At 34.4% G+C, this 20,153-nt stretch overlaps 1 protein-coding gene across 1 annotated transcript in view; it reads left to right on the plus strand.

Annotated features, from left to right (window-relative positions):
* Nucleotides 1–20,153, plus strand: part of UBE3A (ubiquitin protein ligase E3A) — a 64,363-nt gene that overhangs the window by 33,477 nt on the left and 10,733 nt on the right. The window contains exons 5-10 of the mRNA XM_007458431.1: nucleotides 4,710–5,956; nucleotides 13,852–13,996; nucleotides 17,087–17,292; nucleotides 17,924–18,088; nucleotides 19,167–19,322; nucleotides 19,418–19,491. Coding sequence (XP_007458493.1) covers nucleotides 4,710–5,956; nucleotides 13,852–13,996; nucleotides 17,087–17,292; nucleotides 17,924–18,088; nucleotides 19,167–19,322; nucleotides 19,418–19,491 — 1,993 coding nt within the window. The remainder of the gene's footprint in view (nucleotides 1–4,709; nucleotides 5,957–13,851; nucleotides 13,997–17,086; nucleotides 17,293–17,923; nucleotides 18,089–19,166; nucleotides 19,323–19,417; nucleotides 19,492–20,153) is intronic.

Genomic DNA, 20,153 nt, shown 5'->3' on the forward strand with positions numbered 1-20,153 from the left:
CTACCCTCTTTCCCCCCCGCCCCCTTTTTTTCCTGCAACATCTGTATTTACCATAGTATATTTTTACTAGGAATTATAAATATATTAACTGCGCTAGTACTTTTATTTTGAGTGTTAATTATATATGTTAGCTCTAGTTACAAAGTTTCAGGTGTTGAATAGTCTGCCCCAAACTCTCTTTTTGCATAAGAATTTAAGTTTAAAATTTTATAGATTGAGTATTTTTCAAATACACATATATCATAAAATATACAGGTATGTCATACAAAAGTGTCTCATTTATTGTTTTCTCAGTAGAATACCTCCTTTTATTGATACCCAAACGTTAATGAATGTTTATATTTCAAAATGCAGTGATTTTTAACTAATTTACATTTAAGTCTGAAAAACTCAGTTTAACATTTTAAACAAAACACCATGTGAATAAAGTATTAGTACATTTTATGTAGAATTAGTAGAATGTCAGAATCACTTGAGGATGTTCTGAAGAGCATGTCATGCCAACAGAGGGTGCGTGGGTCTAGAATGCTGCTTATCCGTAAGATAAGCCATATTTACTACATGCAAGGCAACTCTTTGTTAACAACTTTATTATTTGATGATTAGGAAACAGTGTCCTGTGTCCTAACTGGATAGTTATTTATAATAGATAGTTACTATGTTTTGGTTACATTTTAAGAAATTAGGTGTCTTTTGTTTTTTGGGCCTGGTCTCATAAGAACATATTATAATTTTTTGCAATTAAAATAGTGCGAAATAAGCTCCCAGTTAGCAGTTTCACACACTTCAGGAAGAGGTTACTGAAGTTTAGCAGAAGATGCCTAAATATCCTGAATAGAACAAACCTTAAGGATTCGTTCTTAAAGAGTTATGGCCCATAAAAGAAGGTGTTGACAGTCTGGTAGCAAGGACCAAAGATTAGATTCGTGGTGTGATAAAATTTTGTATTTTTGTGGTTCAGTTTTTGGAAGCTGCTCATTCACTAACCATTTGCATTTTGTATTATCTTTTACTATGAAGCAAATATAAAAACAGAAGTAGGAATCATATTAAGAAATTTTATATGTGTTCATTACAAGTATAAGGGTCCATCCATTTGACACAATGAAGATAGGATTATCTACATGACTCTAAAATTATCCTCTGCATAAGTATTTGATGACAAGGCTGTCACTCTTTTGATTAAAGGGATTAAGACTTGTCAGTAATATTGTTTTACCAGTACATCTTCTTAGAGTTAACAGACAAAATATATCATTTGTTCTCTTTCCTGTAAAATAACATATCTGAATAGTTAATTCAAAATGACAAAAGCTCTTTATTTGGGGTGCTACATTTTTGTTTCTTCCACAGTTCGATAATTTTTACTGGCCTGTATGAAAAGTGGTCTCAAAATATTAGTAAACACTATTTTTTTTTAAGTTTGAAGGACAGTTTTATAATCTGTAGAGACCTGTATAGTCTTTGCTTGGGTAATTTGAAAATTATATTAGTTAGCTTATTTTGTATATCTGCTAATAAGAATAAATGATTTTTTTTTCTACTCAAAGATGAGTTAGTCATATTTGTCTCATTTATCAGGAAAACGAATCCTGAGAAGTCCACCAATAGGCTTCCACTTAGGTCACTGGCAGACCTGTGCCACATACTGTCCCCCAATGCAAGTGAGGATTGGAATAGTAGTGTTTAGTTTTCAGTTTCTATCACAATGGCATGTCGGGGTAAAGGTGGTGAATAGATTTGGAGTTAGCCAGCCTAAAGTGTCTGCCCAGATATATTAGAGAGCTGGAGGTTAAGAGAGCAGTTTCAGAGGATCACATTTCAGATACAGAACAATGATAGCACTTGCTTTGGAGTTAGAAGTAATTGCAGTAGAAAATTTAAGTTGATATAGCCATGTAAACTAAACTGCTATTAATCAGGACATAAAAGTCTTGGGGTATTACCCAGCGTTACTCAACTTTCTGTTAGTTGAGAATGAGATCTTGTGGTTGGTCATTAGAGGTTTCATATCCTTTTGGTAATCGGTTAGTCTTACCTGTCAAACATTTGAGTACTTTGAGTAATGCCAGACATGTTTTATAGTCATTGGGGATCACACACACACGTGCGCGCACGCCCAGTCACCCCCTTTCAGGGTTTTTGAATTATCTCTGCCCAGAGCATTCATTGTTTTCTTTGCTATTAGAATTGATTTATAAAGTGAAATTTGGTTATCTTCTGTTTAAAGGCTGTTTTCACTTCTTTTATTAATGTAGTTATTTGACTGCAGGATTGAAATATTTTTACTTCTGTATTTTCATTTAAAATACAATCGTTTATGCTCCTGTTTATTATATGCAATAAATTGTTGACTGTTAAAACATTTTATTTTATATCTAGTAATCTAATATTCATGCAAGTCATAACAAAAAATAGTGTTATTGGGTTATATTTCTCAGCTTTGGTAGGTGAAATTTTGTAATTATATAGGCTTATCTCAGAAAATAAGTGAGAGAATGTAGGGTGGGTTTGGTTTTTTTGGTAACATCATGAGGGTGAGTACATTATAGCTAAGCTAATTTTCATTTTTAAATTGTTAGTTTTTTTCTTCTTCTTCTTTTTTCTTTTTTTTTTTTTTAGTTGAAACTCATGGTAAAGTGCCAGGGAGTTTTATGATATGAGGTGTTGAATCAACCCATTGCCTGTTGTATGATATTCCCAACCATTGGGATTTACTACTCTTTGAGTTTGAATGTTTTACATTGTTTTTCACTCCAGTCATTGTACTCGGTAACTTCTTTGAAAAAAGTCAAACATTATGAAAGCTCATATTAAACTGCACAAAATAAATCACCATTTGAGTAAGATGAGAACTTGCAGTTTTAGAAAACAGCATGTTAAAATTCATTTTTGTGTGTGTGCTTGTATTTTCTTCTCGAGTAAGAAAAGTGTAAGAGAAGGAACACATGGAGTTTTTCGTTCTTTTTCTAATGTATTTCATGCAGTGGCACTCACCTTAAGCACTCATGCATTCTGTAACCTCCAAACTTACTCTGTTCCTCTCAAGGGAGTATATGTATAGATTTAAATTTTGTTGTTAAAGAGAATGGGAGCTGTAGGTTTATCTGGTTTTGTCTGAAATTGAATAATAGCAAATGTAAAAAGTCTAATGGCAAAAGCTGACAGTGGAGGCCTAAGCCACTATATTTAAAGACAGATATGAGAAGGAAGTAAAATGAATTCCAGCAAAGTGCAACAAACTCTTTCACCCCTGCAACTGTCCGTGGCTCCAGAGATTTTTATCTCAAAAAGTCCTTGAAGTATTTTCTTCTTTGTTTCTTCTGTGATTTCATTAGAATTTTAATTTGTTAACATTACGGTAACTCTGAAAATGTGTAGTAAGTTGATATTCAGTCTGGCCTTTCAGGGCCTGCTGTCATTTTTGCCTTTTATGATGTTATTTCTTTATGGGGAAGAATGGATATAGTAGAAAATCATAATAAAACTCCCATGGATTTGAATACTACAAGCTGTAAAAACAGTGGTAATATATCAGTTTAGGGGGGAGATGGTCATTACTTGTATTTTAAAGACTCTGAAGGCAAGATGGGGAAAATGAAAGGTTTCTCAACTTGTAAGGATCAGCTAGGATACAATATTAAGTAGACCCCAGAAAGAATACTAGCTTATTACAAACAGTGGAAATTTGTTTCTAGCTCATCTAACAGCCATAATATTTTAGATTGGCAGAGAGTTCTGGTTCATGCAGTCATTCAGAGTTGCAGCTGTAATGGCACTATCTTTAACACACGATTTTCAGAACCATCCTGGAAGCATCATCCCATTAGCCAGAAGGAGAAAAGCATTAGCCTGAAAGTAGCACTTATCTCAAAAAGCTGGGAAAGCTGGAGAATGTGTCCAACTGTGTGCCCAGGAAGGAGAGGAAACAGATTTTGGTGACTACGTAGTAGTCTGTTTCACTTGTCTGCTCATAAGTTGCCTTCTTCCCACCCTATTGTTTTCACTGCTTTGTAACTATTTCCTGTCACTATGTAAGATTTATTCCAACCTGGCTGCAGATGGCAGTGTCTGTCAACTTCAGAGCTTATGGGAAATGATATATTAATCCTTCTCAGTCACCCACAGAATGGCCACCCTGAAAAAAAACTAAGACTCGGAAAGGAAGACTCAGAAAGGAACTAGTCTGGTTTTAGGACAAGGGCTGTTTCCAAAAGAGGACTCTGAAGAAATCTTTATTAAAACCTTGCCTTCCTAGTCTTTTGAAACAGAGTAGTGAAATAAGGAAGAAACCTCTCAGAAAAATAGTGGTGTTTCTGCTGTAAAGTAAAGCGAAGTTGTAAGAGGTATATTGTGATGAGTCGGCACATGATATCTTGGTTCATATTTACAGTTAAAACTGCACGTTAATATATACGATCATTGTGAAAATGAGCTTGAGCTCATTAAAAGCTATATATAAGAATACATATAGAATATAAAAGAATGAGTAAAGTTGTTAATATTAGTAGTACATTGAAAAAAATAGGTAAGCATATTTTGTTGGTTGAACCTAAGTATTAAGATACTTTTTAAAAGAGTTGTAAATCATAAATGGTATTTATTGCAAAATGTTTGGCAATTTTATTTTTCACTAGAACTTATTAAAAGAAAGCAAACATACATATATATTATGAAAATAAATGTTCTCTTTTTTCCTAATTTTCTAGATGTGTCTTACCTAACAGAAGAGACGGTATATGAAATTCTAGAATTATGTAGAGAGAGGGAGGATTATTCCCCTTTAATTCGTGTTATTGGAAGAGTTTTTTCTAGTGCTGAGGCATTGGTACAAAGCTTTCGGAAAGTCAAACAACACACCAAGGAAGAACTGAAATCTCTTCAAGGAAAGGATGAAGACAAAGATGAAGATGAAAAGGAAAAAGCTGCATGTTCTGCTGCAGCTATGGAAGAAGATTCAGAAGCATCTTCCTCAAGGATAAGTGATAGCTCACAAGGAGATAACAACTTACAAAAATTGGGTCCTGACGATGTGTCTGTGGATATTGAGGCCATTAGAAGGGTCTACACCAGATTGCTCTCTAATGAAAAAATAGAAACTGCCTTTCTCAATGCACTTGTGTATTTGTCACCTAATGTGGAATGTGACTTGACATATCACAATGTATACTCCCGAGATCCTAATTATCTGAATTTATTCATTATTGTCATGGAGAATAGAAATCTCCACAGTCCTGAATATCTGGAAATGGCTTTGCCACTGTTTTGCAAAGCAATGAGTAAGCTACCCCTTGCAGCCCAAGGAAAACTGGTCAGACTGTGGTCTAAATACAGCGCAGACCAGATTCGGAGAATGATGGAAACGTTTCAACAACTTATTACATACAAAGTCATAAGCACTGACTTTAACAGTCGAAATCTAGTGAATGATGATGATGCTATTGTTGCTGCTTCCAAGTGCTTGAAAATGGTTTACTATGCAAATGTAGTGGGAGGGGAAGTGGACACAAATCATAATGAAGAAGATGATGAAGAGCCCATTCCTGAATCCAGTGAATTGACACTTCAGGAGCTATTGGGAGAAGAAAGAAGGAACAAGAAAGGTCCTCGAGTGGACCCACTAGAAACTGAACTTGCTGTTAAAACTCTGGATTGTCGAAAACCACTTATCCCTTTTGAAGAGTTTATTAATGAACCACTGAATGATGTTCTAGAAATGGATAAAGATTATACTTTTTTCAAAGTAGAAACAGAGAACAAATTCTCTTTTATGACATGCCCCTTTATATTGAATGCTGTCACAAAGAATTTGGGATTGTATTATGACAATAGAATTCGCATGTACAGTGAACGAAGAATCACTGTTCTCTACAGCTTAGTTCAAGGACAGCAGTTGAATCCATATTTGAGACTCAAAGTCAGACGTGACCATATCATAGATGATGCACTCGTCCGGGTAAGTTGGGCTACTGTTTAAAAATTAGTACTAGATTGAATACCTAATGATGGGGAGACTCTGATACAGTTCAGTGAATTCATTTTATAAGTGACTCTTCGGGGGGAAAATGTTATGTATATGATTACATAGTATAGGAACACATGGACTTTTTTATTGTAAATGTAAGTACTATATTTTTGTTGCTCCTGTCCAAGTTCATAAATGTTCCACAAAATATTGGTTGTCTTGTGTCATGATCACTCTCTCTTTGAAAAATAATAAATTTTCTAAATCTTGACAACTAACCCCCAAAGTTTTGTCATTCAGAAGAGAAGTGGATGTTGCAGAGCACAGAAACAAGGGGGTTGTGGAGATACCCAATAATAAGTATGAATGTCAAGTCTTAATGAGGAGAAATGGTAGAATAAAACCACACCATGAAATAATAAGTGGTGTCTAAAAATGCCATCATGTGAGGTTGAGTATTGCATTATTGTGAGGTTAATGAAGTGACCCGGGCAGGTGGTGCATGCTGCTGGTAGGAGTTCCTGCGGGGTCACTCAGAAGGTCCCTGTTTGGCACTGCCTGACTGTAGTAGTTTCTTCCTACTTAAATATACATATGGACTACACCGGGCCTTGGAGTTGGTTGGAACTTCTGGGAAAACAGCAACTATTCCAGGAATCTTGTAATTAGTGGTGTCTGTATTATCAACCCAATCCGGGGAGATTGAACTGGGAGAATACTGAGAACACAGGTACCCACCTTCTAGTTCGCTGTTTCTCCAGATGGGTTGCTTTTTGTTCACTCCTTCCCTCCACAGAAAATAAGAATTTTAGTGCCCCCATTTAAGAATGTAAGCCTTTCCAGAAGACAGAAACCAATTGCCAATCACATTGTATGAACATTTACATTTGTTATAGGGTTCTTTATCACAGGATTTTATTGTATTTATATTAGATGTACCTGGCATTGCTAGTTCTTTTTCATCAACTTCAAGTAAAATTTAATGGCAACTAAAATTAAGATATAGTCAGTCTTCTATACTAATAAAGGAAAATAACCCATGACACAGATAACTAGAAAGTAATGAAATTTATTTCAGAATATATTTTAGTTTTAGAATGGATTTATCTAAATCTGAGAATTTATAAAACTAAACCAGTGGAAAAAGTTGTTTGACATCTTAGAAATTTAAAAGTTGCAGAGGTTCTGTGCTGCTCTTCTTTGTTACCGTTTTTTTTTTTTTTTTTTTTTAATACCAAATAGGTCTCTAATGTTGAAAAAAGATTCTTCATTATTTAAGCAACTCAGGCAGTTTTTCACCAGAGACAGAAAGGGGCAGTAGTTGCTTGGAGTAATTATCATTGCTTGCTTGCTTTCTGGTGCCCTTTTAATTTTACTTTAGTAGTTTTGAGCTACATGAATAACTACTGACTTCATATACTTAATAACTGATCATCACACAGCCAGCAACTTATTTTCCATAGTTTAGCAGAATGATAGGGTATTGTATAAGGGTGTGATGATATTTTATGGAAAGCATGTTGAGGTCTATCTATGAATTTCCATTGTTAGAGCAGAACTACAAATCCCCAAACTACACATTTCATCTTTGTTTTCTTGGGTTAGGATCTCTTCATCTGTTCCAAAACCTGTACCTGGCCTTTAAAAGCAATGAAATTACTCTCTGTGACATTCAATCCAGAATTTTTAAAAAATGTCTACCTTTCTTAGCTGCCTTCTCAGAAATCTACTGAGCCTTACTGTCTTGCCCCACACCATCCCATTTCCCCCCTCAGTAAAGCAAGACTAAGAACCTACAAAACTTTAGGTGCTTATTGTATACTTACTTTATTCTGTTTTAAAAATTATGCTTTAGAATTTTGAGGAAACAACCATTTTAGTTTATAAGGATGTCCTTTGAGCAAGTGTTAGGGTAAAGTTAACTGTGAGCTTTTAAATTATGCTAACAAATTGTTTTTTTAGTGAGTTCAGCTTAATTATGTCAAAGCTAAATATTATCAATTGACCTGTTATAAATTAGGATTCACTAGATGATATCTGTACTTGAATATTACCACTTCAGAAACCCTTTGTGTGAGGTACTTTGCTAAGCAATAGAGATGTAAAGGTGAATCATGACCACTGAGGAGCTTCTTAGGGGTACACATTAAGCAGATTTTACTGCTAACTTTCTCCTCCCTTCTCATCCCTTCCTCCCCACTCCCTCCCTCCCTCCCCTTCTTCCCTTCTTTAATAACACAGTGTGAAAGGTTAAAAATAAAAAGCATCAAAATAGGTCTTGGAAGTCAAATTGATAATCTGCCAATTTTTTGGGAAACATTCATAGCAGGTGATGATCGTGATAAAGTTATAGTGTTTTAGTAACAAAAAGTAGTTTGTGATCCTCTCAGGTACGCTCTCAGAAGTACTGATGGATTTTCAACATCTTATTCCCCAGTAGGATCTACTTTGCCTTTTTTTTTTTTTTTTTTTTTTTTTTTTGCCGTACACGGTCCTCTCACTGTTGTGGCCTCTCCCGTTGCGGAGCACAGGCTCCGGACGCGCAGGCTCAGCGGCCACGGCTCACGGGCCCAGCCACTCCGCGGCATGTGGGATCTTCCCAGACCGGGGCACGAACCCGTGTCCCCTGCATCGGCAGGCGGACTCTCAACCACTGCGCCACCAGGGAAGCCCTACTTTGCCTTTTTTAAGCCTCATCTTTTTATATAACAGTTTGACAAACAAAATAAACGTATTGACCACTTTCTTATGACCTGCTAATTTTGAACTACACTGTAGGGTCAGGAAGAGAAGAGGAAATGAGAAACTTTGTGGTGTGCTCAATATTAATAATTAAATAATCAAGGTTATAGGGCCTTAGACTTTAAGAGCCAAAGGGAGCCTTGGAGCTCATCTACTCGTTAGTTTATAAATGAGGCCTGGAAAATAGTGACTATTTCCTGGAAAATATGGCACTCTTGAGTATTTCTATTGGGTCTTATTTTTCAGTTATTAATTGTAAGACTGACTGACTAGCTTGGAGGGAGCGGTAGTAACTTAATAATTATAGATTTTTTTTTATTTAAAGAAAAATATATTCCTTGCTTTCATGTACCATATAATTCAAACCAGAGTAGCAAATTGTTTCCTAACTGGAGTTTTTAGAGGAGCTGTTTTTGATGACAATAAGAGTATTAGTGTTTACAATATTTTATCAAACCTAAGATATCTTCACTGGTTGTAGGACACACTATTATTTTAATACAGCTAAAAAGAACAAATGCTGCCAATTTAGTTTTGAGACGCTGTCAATTTTATGTTATATCCTGATTTCAGAGATGTTAAAATATGAAAACAAAAGCAAATTTTAAAAATCAATGAAATGTAATAAATATATAAGTTGTCTTTCCACAAATAGATATCAGAATCATTTAAAAACTACCCCTACACCCTTAAATTACTGGAATATTTCTCCCTAGGTCTTACTTTCACTACTTTTTGTTGTTCCCGTAGGAAATAGTACAGTGATAAACGGGCTCAGAACTCAGCTTTCATTGAATGAGAACGATCCTAATGTGATGAGGTTTTTACAGTATTTTGTTAATAACTTTTATCTATTTGTGTGTTCTTTTAAATTATCTTGTAGATAATTTGTCATTTTTTTCTTAGACGAAACATCTTCAAGGTAAGAAGATGTAAAAAAATTTTTTTAATTTACCTTTTATCTTAGGAAATTGAGTTGAGGGTATGAGTATTTTGGAAGACAGTATTGCTGTCTGTGAGGTGTCCCAAACTGCCTTCGTATCTGAATGAGAGATTTGTTTAAAAAAAAAAAAAAATCCAAAGTTCTACCCTCTAGAGATTCAGATTAGGAGCTCTTGTGTATAGCCTAGGAATATATATTTCTGTTAGTAACCCCAGGTATTCTGATAAAGCCAGGCTGGAAACCAGTATTTGGAAGATGGCTGTTTGTACAGTTTATATATACATATTTATTGAGGCCATTTTTATATACAATTACATGTTTAGGAACTGGCAGGCTTTAAGAGAGTGATGAGGATTGTAGGCATAGGGGTAAGGGGTGATATGAGACTTGGTTCAGATTAGTCAGGGAGTCCTAGAATTTTGAGTAGAGATCTAAAGACCAAAAGAAATGGCTGTGATGTAGAATTGGATAGGAAAGTCCAAAAATAAGAACTAGAACATATTAAAGGTGATAGGTACAAATGCAAGCCCTACTGTCAAGAGGTTATGCTCAATCTCTTCTAAAAATCACTTACTCATTTTATTCTGGGCTCTGCTATACCAATACTGTCTAACCCAGTCCCCAGCATTTTCCTTGATAGACACCCTTAGTTATTATTGAAAGAAAACTTGATTCTTTTACTTGTCAATTGACCTACAGTGCTTTAGGAGTAAGATTATTCTGTGCTCCTTTAGGTATGTTTAATTGTATCATCTACATTCACTATATTGTGCTTAATGCAATGGCCATTATAGTTTCTTAAGATTTATTCTAATTGAATTGAAGAACTTCATACCTGATTTATGTCCTTTAAGTAGAACAAGAGAGTGAAGTAGACCTACATAGATTCATCGTAAAATAATTTAAAACAATGAAACTTGTCAAACTTCTTAGTTGTTACATGTGAGGAAAATGAAACTCAGATTCTGACCTACAGAAATTAATAACAGAATTGGAAGTAGAACTCAGGGTTCCTGGTCTCACAGGCAAATGTGATTATATGATTTGGCTGTTACCCAGACATCTAAACTTTATATTTAAGATAAACAACTTTTCCTCATCTCTTTACAGAGAAATGAAAAAACTAAATATACCCAGGTAATCTAAAAATCTCATTCCAGGGTGGTGCCCGGACTAGAATTTCTGTTCTACCATTTACTGACTGACTTGAGCAAGTTTATGAATCTCATTACTTCAGGGTATGCATCTGTAAAATAGGGTTAATAATATTACTGACCTGATAAGATTCTTATGAAAATTAAATTTGATACGTGTAAAGTGTCCTGGCATATTAAGTCCTATATATTGTTTTGTTGTTAATACCGGAATATTTTTGTTCTGTTATAGCTGAGTTGTTAAATTTTCAGCCAAGCCTGAAAAAAATTTGAGAGCCAATAAAACAAACGTAATAATAAGAGCTAGTCTTTTTTTTTTTTTTTTTGCGGTATGTGGGCTTCTCATTGTTGTGGCCTTTCCCGTTGCGGAGCACAGGCTCTGGACGCGCAGGCTCAACGGCCATGGCTCACAGGCCCAGCCACTCTGCGGCATGTGGGATCTTCCCGGACCAGGGCACGAAACCGAGTCCCCTGCATCGGCAGGCGGACTCTGAATCACCGCGCCACCAGGGAAGCCCAAGAGCTAGTATTTATAAAGAATTGTTGTGCAGGGAGTTCATCTGTGCTTCACATACATTAACTTCCTGATATATTTTTATGCTCATTTTACAGATGAAACTAAGAGATAAAGTGACTTGTTTATAATTATCATAATAATAGAACATATTGCATTAAATTCTTTTGGCATTCAAGGTGTGGAATGGAGTGAAGATTGGTGGGAATGGACAGACATGTAATATTTTATTAAGACTGAAGATAAATTTGCTTCACTTGTGATACGAAGTGTCTTGTGTGGAGCTAAGACTAGAACACGGGGCCTCTGAATCCTTTAGAAACTACACCAAATCCTTTAAAAAGTATCAGTCACATTGACACAGAGTCAGCTCTCAGTTACAAATGTTAGTGAGGAAGAGATACAGGACACATAATTAAATAACAGATAATTATTTTTTTCCACCTTGGAATAGCTGTACCTGATAGAAGCAGGTTTGTCTTTGTGTTGTAAGGGTGTATATAAACATTGATGTACATTTCTATAACACCTAGGCAGGTGGAAACTGGGAGAAGAAAATTAGCAATGAGTTTCATGGCAATACGGGATATTGGCCTGATGGGTAAACCACATTTGAGCTAAGATGATAATTCTGACTTAGTCCTTGGAATTCTTTATAGCCAGTGACTTGAAACAGGTTTCCAACTGGAACTATTTTTTTTCCCCTAAGTTATTTTCAAAATTTGAGACTAGGCTATAAAATCAAATTGAGAATTTTTTGTTCAAAGAGCAGAGGTGTTTTAAAAGGTAACAATATGATGTGTTATCTTAATATCACCCACTCTAGAACTCTTTCTCATACATTCTTATTAAGCCTTCACAACTTTGCAGTGTGAAGAATACCATCCTAATTTTTTTTCCCCCTTTGCAGATGAGGAAACAGGCTCAACTGAGTTTCTTGCTAAAATTTAAAGGTTAAAAATTATGTTAAGTGACAATTGGGACTAATACAGAGTATTTGACTCAGTCTTTCCACAATGACACTGTCTCAAAGATAAATTATCTTAATACAACTTGGCATAAAAATGATTTTACAAATGGTAGATACCACTGTTGTACGGGATAGACATTTCTTAAAGCTAAAGATTCTAAATTCACAGAATCATAGAATCCAAAAGTCGAAGATATCCAGGAGATCATTTTCACTTTGTTCAAATATTTTTGATTGCAGCCCCTAGTAAGAGATATTTTACATAGCATTCCAGTACTCATGTGCATATCTGCCTGTACATATAATTGAAGCAAAAGTTTCACAGAACAGTAGGTGCCAGTACTATGTGGAATGCATTCTGATTTTTTCCCTTATTTGGTTTGCATTAAATGGATTGGACTACCCACTAATGAATTGCAGTTGGCAGCTTGAAAAACATTGATCTAGGGCAACTGACCTGAATCATGAATTTGTGAGATTTTATTTTATTTTTTATAGACACACTAGAATGTACAAAATAGTGCTGTTACTTAATTACTTTAGGACTGACTATAGTACACTTACTCTGATGATGTTTGCATTGCTCAAAACCATTTTAAAGATTCTAATTGGAATAGTTGCAAAAACCTGAACACCCCTAAATATGTTCTGTTTTGGCAGATTTAAAGTCACTTTAGCAAATAAGGTGGATGATCAGTCAGGCATGCTGTTAGTAAATTTCAGACACATAAGACAACAAATTATAGTATAAATATTTCACATTAGAATACAGTGTTGATTTTATGATTAATCTCAATAACTGAGAGCAATCATTATATTATTCTATAGATACAAAAAGTATTTGGTAAAGATTTATAGTTGAAGAAATGTTGAAACTGGGGTTTGATAACTGTTAGTAAGAAGTTAAGAGTAAGGATATAGGCAAGTATATGTCTCATCTGCTTTCAAAAAAAGTGGATATAAAATATGTTCTAATCCATTAAAATGGTAATTTGTACCTAAGGTGCTATTAGGAGACCATAAACTGCTTCCCTAAATGTATTTTTCTTAATTGAAATTGTTTTATTTATGGTTTAATAGATATTAAGGCTTAATTCTTGAGTTTCTATTCTAGTAAACATAAAGAACTACAAGTGAACAGTTTTGAAGTCAAACTTCTGTACGCCGTTGTTTCTCCTGAAATAATTTGAGTAGTTACTTAAGGCATTTTTGTTATCTTGACTTTTTTCCATGTCCTAATCTTACTGCCCAGGTTTGTTATATACATAATTAACAGAAAACCTAATTCTAATTTTCTACTGTATGTTAATTTCATAACAGATCAGTAGTTAGAAAGTAACCCTTTTAGAATTCTATGCAGGTTTTTCTTCTGTCCTATTTTTCCATTATCTATGAGACTGAATCTTTGCCTTCACTGGCTTTTTACCAGTTTGCTTCCTGTTTCCATTTAAAATATATCAAAAACATTATCTTTTATTTGCTCCCTACCCCTACACCTTATTTTTATTTTCTTTCATCCTAATACTGGCATTCACCTTTTCACTTTATCTTTTCACTCACTAGCTAGAGATGATCGCTATGGAAAATCCTGCAGACTTGAAGAAACAGTTGTATGTGGAATTTGAAGGAGAACAAGGAGTTGATGAGGGAGGTGTTTCCAAAGAATTTTTTCAGCTGGTTGTGGAGGAAATCTTCAATCCAGATATTGGTAAATATTTTAGTGATGTGATCATGGTGTCATATCTTTTTGAATTAAGAATTTATTTACCTACGTTTATAAATATTTTCAGTTATGAAGAGCAACAGAAGGAGATTTTGGTATGGATTACCTAGAGTCACAGATAATGACTGAATTTGTGGACTTCGGGGATTGGTCCTGCATCACTCATTTATTCAAGTTCTTATTTAGATAACTTAGATATTTTATATTTTATTTTTTGGCCACATTGGGTCTTTGTTGCTTTGCATGGGCTTTCTTCTAGTTGGGGCGAATGGGGGCTACTCTTTGTTGCGGTGCGCAGGCTTCTCATTACAGTGGCTTCTCTTGTTGAGGAGCATGGGCTCTAGGTGCGTGGGCTTCAGTAGTTGCAGCATGCAGGCTCAGAAGTTGTGGCACGCGGGCTCAGTAGTTGTGACTCGCGGGCTATAGAGCACAGACTCAGTAGTTGTGGCACATGGGCTTAGTTGCTCCGCGGCATGTGGGATCTTCCCGGACCAGGGAGTGAACCCATGTCCCCTGCATTGACAGGTGAATTTTTAACCACTGTGCCGCCAGGGAAGCCCCTGGAAGGTGGATTCTTAACCACTGGACCACAGGGGAAGTCCGACCCATAGCATTTCTGAGACAAGAGTTTCATAGAATAATGGTCTGAAGACTGTTGAGAATGTCTCACAAGTGTATTATGCTCAAAGTTTGGAAACACTGGCTGATATCAAACTAATTTGGTTTATTTGCTACAGGATTTCTTGGGCTTAATATTGTAATGTTTTCCCAAACTTTTTGAACTCCAGAACCCTTCTTCCATCCTGTAGCTAATAGTATTTGCTTCCCAGAAGAGTTTTTTCATTGAACACAGTTTGGGAAAAACTGATCTATTAATGTATCAGTCTAAAAGTGAAGAATTTGGGTTTCACTGATAGACAAAGTAATAGACAAACTTGGCAAAGTAGAACAGGAAAAAGACAACAGCTTCTTAGGTAGTATACTATTGTATAATTCTGATCTGATTCAATTTCTACAGTATAACTACTTGATTACTGGGTTTCCTTTTAAAATTGAATGCATGACAGTTATAGGAAAAGAATTTCTCAAAAGCTACCATCATAATTGTGAAGAATGTGGCAGAGAGTACTACAGATCATTTCCCTTAAGCTTTGAGAATTAAACCGTTAAAGTCTATTGATTCTCAGTATGTACAGTGAATTGACTTTTCTGTAATTGTTCTTAGTCTACTTGCAAATGAAAATAGACATTTTGAGTTCATGACATAAATATAATATTTAAGACTTTGTATCTTAGCTAATGTTTGTTAATCAGAAAGCTATGCCATTTTGTATGTAGTTCATTCAAAGTAAACCTAGACACATAGAACCATGCCCTTTTTGAGATAGAAAATTTATGAGCTTCATAAATTTGGTAAACTTTAGCTGTAGGTTCTGATGTATCTAAAAAAGTTAAACATTAGCTATAAAGTATATTTACATTATATGCAGAAATACTTTTAAGAAAAACCATACATTAAACAGATCCACTTGATAGTAAAACAATTAAGATGATGACAATAGAAATATCAAAAAGGAATATTTTAGAAGAGCCACGCTTTATGGAGCTTTTCTTCCAGGGACCTGAAAATAAATGTGCCCCAAATGGTATCTCCTTGAACTTTAATATTATTATCTTTCACACAGAAAGATGAGAGTAGTGACCTGTGTAATTTACATTCTGATTAATTTGTAATTTATTGCCCTTGAGACCAAGGACTGCATTTGTGATATTTCATCAAAGTTATTAATTGTAATTATTTTTAACTGTTCTGACCCTGTTAATACTATATTTATAATTAAATGAAGTTTTTAAGCACTTCAGTAGATGTTGTAATTTAGGCCTGTAAAAAAAGTTGGATGTAAACTGTGAAATTCAAGTATGAATTGGATAATTTATAAAATGTTATTTCATGAACATTAAATTGCATTAGAAAAATGTCTTAGTTTAATTCATGTTCTTATGGTCAAGGGGACCTTTTAAATTTCCCTTTATATTTAACTTAAACTGCATGTGAAAATGAAGAAACATTTTCAAAACTTTCAAAAAACTTATAAATTGATTTATGTGCTCTATTGATTTCTAAAGTTTGTTCTATTGGAACTTCCCCCTTTCCCAGACCTAATTCTTAAAATATTTTCATTCAGTTTCACAGTAGCAAGTGAAAAACATTTTAGTAAAATGAAATTTTTAATTCAATTAAAATATCATTTAACTTTTATCTTAGATATTTCTTTAAAGGGAAGGAGATAAATCTACCTTGGTAATGGCTATTCAGATTCCTATTTTTAAATGAGTGATATCAAAAAGGTTTCCAAACTTGCGTTTAAAATAGTGAAGACCATGTGAAACTGAAAGAAGACTACAAGTACAAATTACTTTTGTTTTACTTATTGGCTCACAGTTAATGTGTGTATTAAATGGGTTTGGTTTTGGGGCATAATCTAAGTTTATCAAGTTTACCTGAGTTTAAGTACTTGGCATCCTTGTTAGAAAGGTGCTTGAAAAACTTCATGGAACCGTTGTGCAATTTGGGGAAAACACAGACTTTTCCTTAATGAAATTCAAAATTGTTTTTTAAAACAGTATGTATGGATTGAATATGTTTTTATAAGTGAAACATTTTCAAAGTATGATTAGCCTTTTTTCCTTTTGCATTTATTTTTCAACGATTGAGTGGATAAAGTGTGAATGCAGATTAACTTTTCATTTGTGTTAGTAGAAGATTAGAGAACTTGAATTTAATGAACATTTTCCCTAACTTCTTAGAAAATGCCACCAAAATGCCTTATTACTTTATTTCTTTGGCTTCTTAAAAATATATGTTACCATTTGCCACAATTTATAACATTCATATGTATTTGAACTTTGTTTTCTCAAGTGCTGATGTAAGAGAAAAAATGTTTCTATACGTAGTGCACATAAGCTTGCATGTATAATTATTGTATATTTTTATATTTTATATGTGTAAATATTTGTTCATCAGTCTGTAATAAAATGTGGAAGTAATGTATTTTTAAAAATCATTTCTTATAGGTATGTTCACATATGATGAATCTACAAAATTGTTTTGGTTTAATCCATCCTCTTTTGAAACTGAGGGTCAGTTCACTCTGATTGGCATAGTACTGGGTCTGGCTATTTACAATAACTGTATACTGGATGTACATTTTCCCATGGTTGTCTACAGGAAGCTAATGGGGAAAAAAGGAACTTTTCTTGACCTGGGAGACTCTCACCCTGTAAGTCTTTGGTCACTTTTTCTCCTGTCTTATAGATTTTATTTAAAAGCAAATACAGAGTTTCATTTATATAAAAATTTTAAAGCTTTCATTTGGATTGGAACCTTTGTTAATATCTATACCTAGTAAGAAAAAGTTGCTTTAATCTGTCTGAAGTACGATAAACACTTAAAAACTCGAAGGGGAACTTTTTTACATAGTGCTGTCAGCAAGCTGGCTTTGTAAAGATTGATTCTGTAGGAAAGTGTTTTTAATTTTTTGTTCGTTTGTTTGTTTTTAAAGAAACCATGAAATTGCCCAGTTAAATCAGAGCTGCGCTGAGTAAGGGGCTGGTGGCTACAGCCGCTCTTTAACCTTGAGACACACCCTCTAAGGTTCTCATAAGAGCACAGTGTGAGATCCATTGCTAAGTAGCTGGTGTGGGGTTTCTCAGCAGAGAATGGGACATCACCAATGACTGACAGTCTTTCTTTAGTTTCTACATATAAACTATTGGGGCAGGAATACTATCTACGCTTTAATTTTTATTGTTAAAGGCTTTTTTTTTTTAATCTTTTCCCAAGAAGAGTGATACAAACTGTTGTATTTTGTAGTTCTGTGGTAGCCTTAATTTTCCATTTCTGATTGTTAGGTTCTATATCAGAGTTTAAAAGACTTACTGGAGTATGAAGGGAATGTGGAAGATGATATGATGATCACTTTCCAGATATCTCAGACGGATCTTTTTGGTAATCCAATGATGTATGATCTAAAGGAAAATGGTGATAAAATTCCAATTACAAATGAAAACAGGAAGGTAATAAATGTTTTTATGTCATCCTTGTTTTTTCTCTTTATTAACAGAATTTTAAATCATATATGCTTGTAGTTTTTAAAGGAGTATCTAATATCCGTACAGAGACCCAAGAAATCAAGTAACCAAGTTATTATAAAGGAAATAACCACAGTTTCCTAAATTTTGGCTGTAAGCTGTATGAGAGCACATGGTTGGGCAATAAGCCCCTTTTAGAGAAAGAAGGCATGCGTAGGAGGTGGTGAATGGCTCAGTGTGGCTGTGGTATAAAGCATGAAGTGGGGTGTTTCTCATATTAAGCTGTAGAGGGGAGGGAAACAGGGACCTTGTAATTAAGGTCCTTATAACCAAACAGATGATAATTGCATTTAATGTACTCACACATATATGTGCCTTAAGTATACATCTGAAAAGTATTAAAGAATACTTTAAAGAAATCAGTTTTGTGTTTTCTGTTGACTAGAAAAGTATGCATCTGGAAACAGAGGGGAATAACCCAGAATATAACAGGGAAATTATGATATATATAAAACCTTTAGTAAGTGTGTGTTTATGTTAATATAATTTTTGATAAAATATTATATTCACTAAGGATACAAAAGTATATTTTCCATTTATGATTTGGTATAGTAGCTTGTGCATCAATTAAAACACCAATATTTTTGTTGAACTGGATACAGTAGGCAGCTCCCCAAATATTCTAGAATAGAAAACATGAGACTTCCTTGTTTGCTTATACATATCCAGTACATTGCACTTTATTAAAAATGTTAATTTTTATAAATTGATGTATAAATGGTTTAAATGTCTCTTTGTTTGCATACCTAATTGAGAGAACTTTAAAATTGTATCAACTTATTTGTGCATGGCCTTTTTACAGTTCAGTATTGACTATAATAGAGAGCTGTGAAATTGTTAAAGGTATTTTTCTTTGTGTGTGTAAAGTTTGAATTTTAAAAAATATTCTTGAATGTTTTTTCTTTGGGAAAATAAAAACAAAAAAGTTATGCAGCCCTGTAGCTCGTTGTGTTTTGTTGTACTGCATATTATAAGATGCTCTTGTGGTTAATATTTTCTGCAGGAATTTGTCAATCTCTATTCTGACTACATTCTCAATAAATCAGTAGAAAAACAGTTCAAGGCTTTTCGGAGAGGTTTTCATATGGTGACCAATGAATCTCCTTTAAAGTACTTATTCAGACCAGAGGAAATTGAATTGCTTATATGTGGAAGCCGGGTAAGAAAGCAAGAGTTTGCAAAAATATCTTCTATTGATTAATTGCTTGTAATGGTGTGGTGTAGATGTTAAGACATGTTTTCTTGAATTTGCAGAATCTAGATTTCCAAGCACTAGAAGAAACTACAGAATATGATGGTGGCTATACCAGGGACTCTGTTGTGATTAGGTAAGGTGCTTAATTCTTAAAAGGAAGATTTAATTCACCAAAGGGGTGTGTGCTTTATGCTTTAGACCTTTGTCTCCAGGTTTTACTTCCCGAATAAGCAAACTCACAAATTCTCAATCTATAAAATTGGAGGTATATTTGTAATATAATCAATCACCAGTTCTTATTGTTAATCTTGTGGTTTATTTCCTGACTGATGTGTTTTATGTAAGTGGCATGTTTTTTTCTGCATTGGGGGTATAAAGTATCTAATATTCCTAGTAATTCTGGTTAGAATGTGCTTACTGCCAGTTACATGATGAGGAAAATAGAACTATCACTTCCGAGTATTTCTCCTTTCTTTTGAACTCTGTGAAATGTTACTTACCTACCCTATATGAAGCATCTTTTGTGTGAAATGGTACATTCTTTGATTTAATCCTTACAACATGGCAAGGTACATAGTAGAATTGTTATTGTACATCTGAAGCCTCCAAATTCTCACAGAAAGAAGCAGAGATTCCCAGTCTTAACTGCTTCCAAGGAAATGCTATTGTCTTCTTTTCTTTACTACTGTCCAGTCCTGAAAGACATAGGCTTCTTCCTCTCCTGCTAAGGTGGGTTTAAGGGGACAAAGATGCCCTTCTGGCAGTCACTGGTGGAGTGAGGTGGGAAGGCATTCC

This window comes from Lipotes vexillifer, unplaced genomic scaffold (genome assembly GCF_000442215.2).
Source record: "Lipotes vexillifer unplaced genomic scaffold, Lipotes_vexillifer_v1.1 scaffold391, whole genome shotgun sequence".
Classification (NCBI taxonomy): domain Eukaryota; kingdom Metazoa; phylum Chordata; class Mammalia; order Artiodactyla; family Lipotidae; genus Lipotes; species Lipotes vexillifer.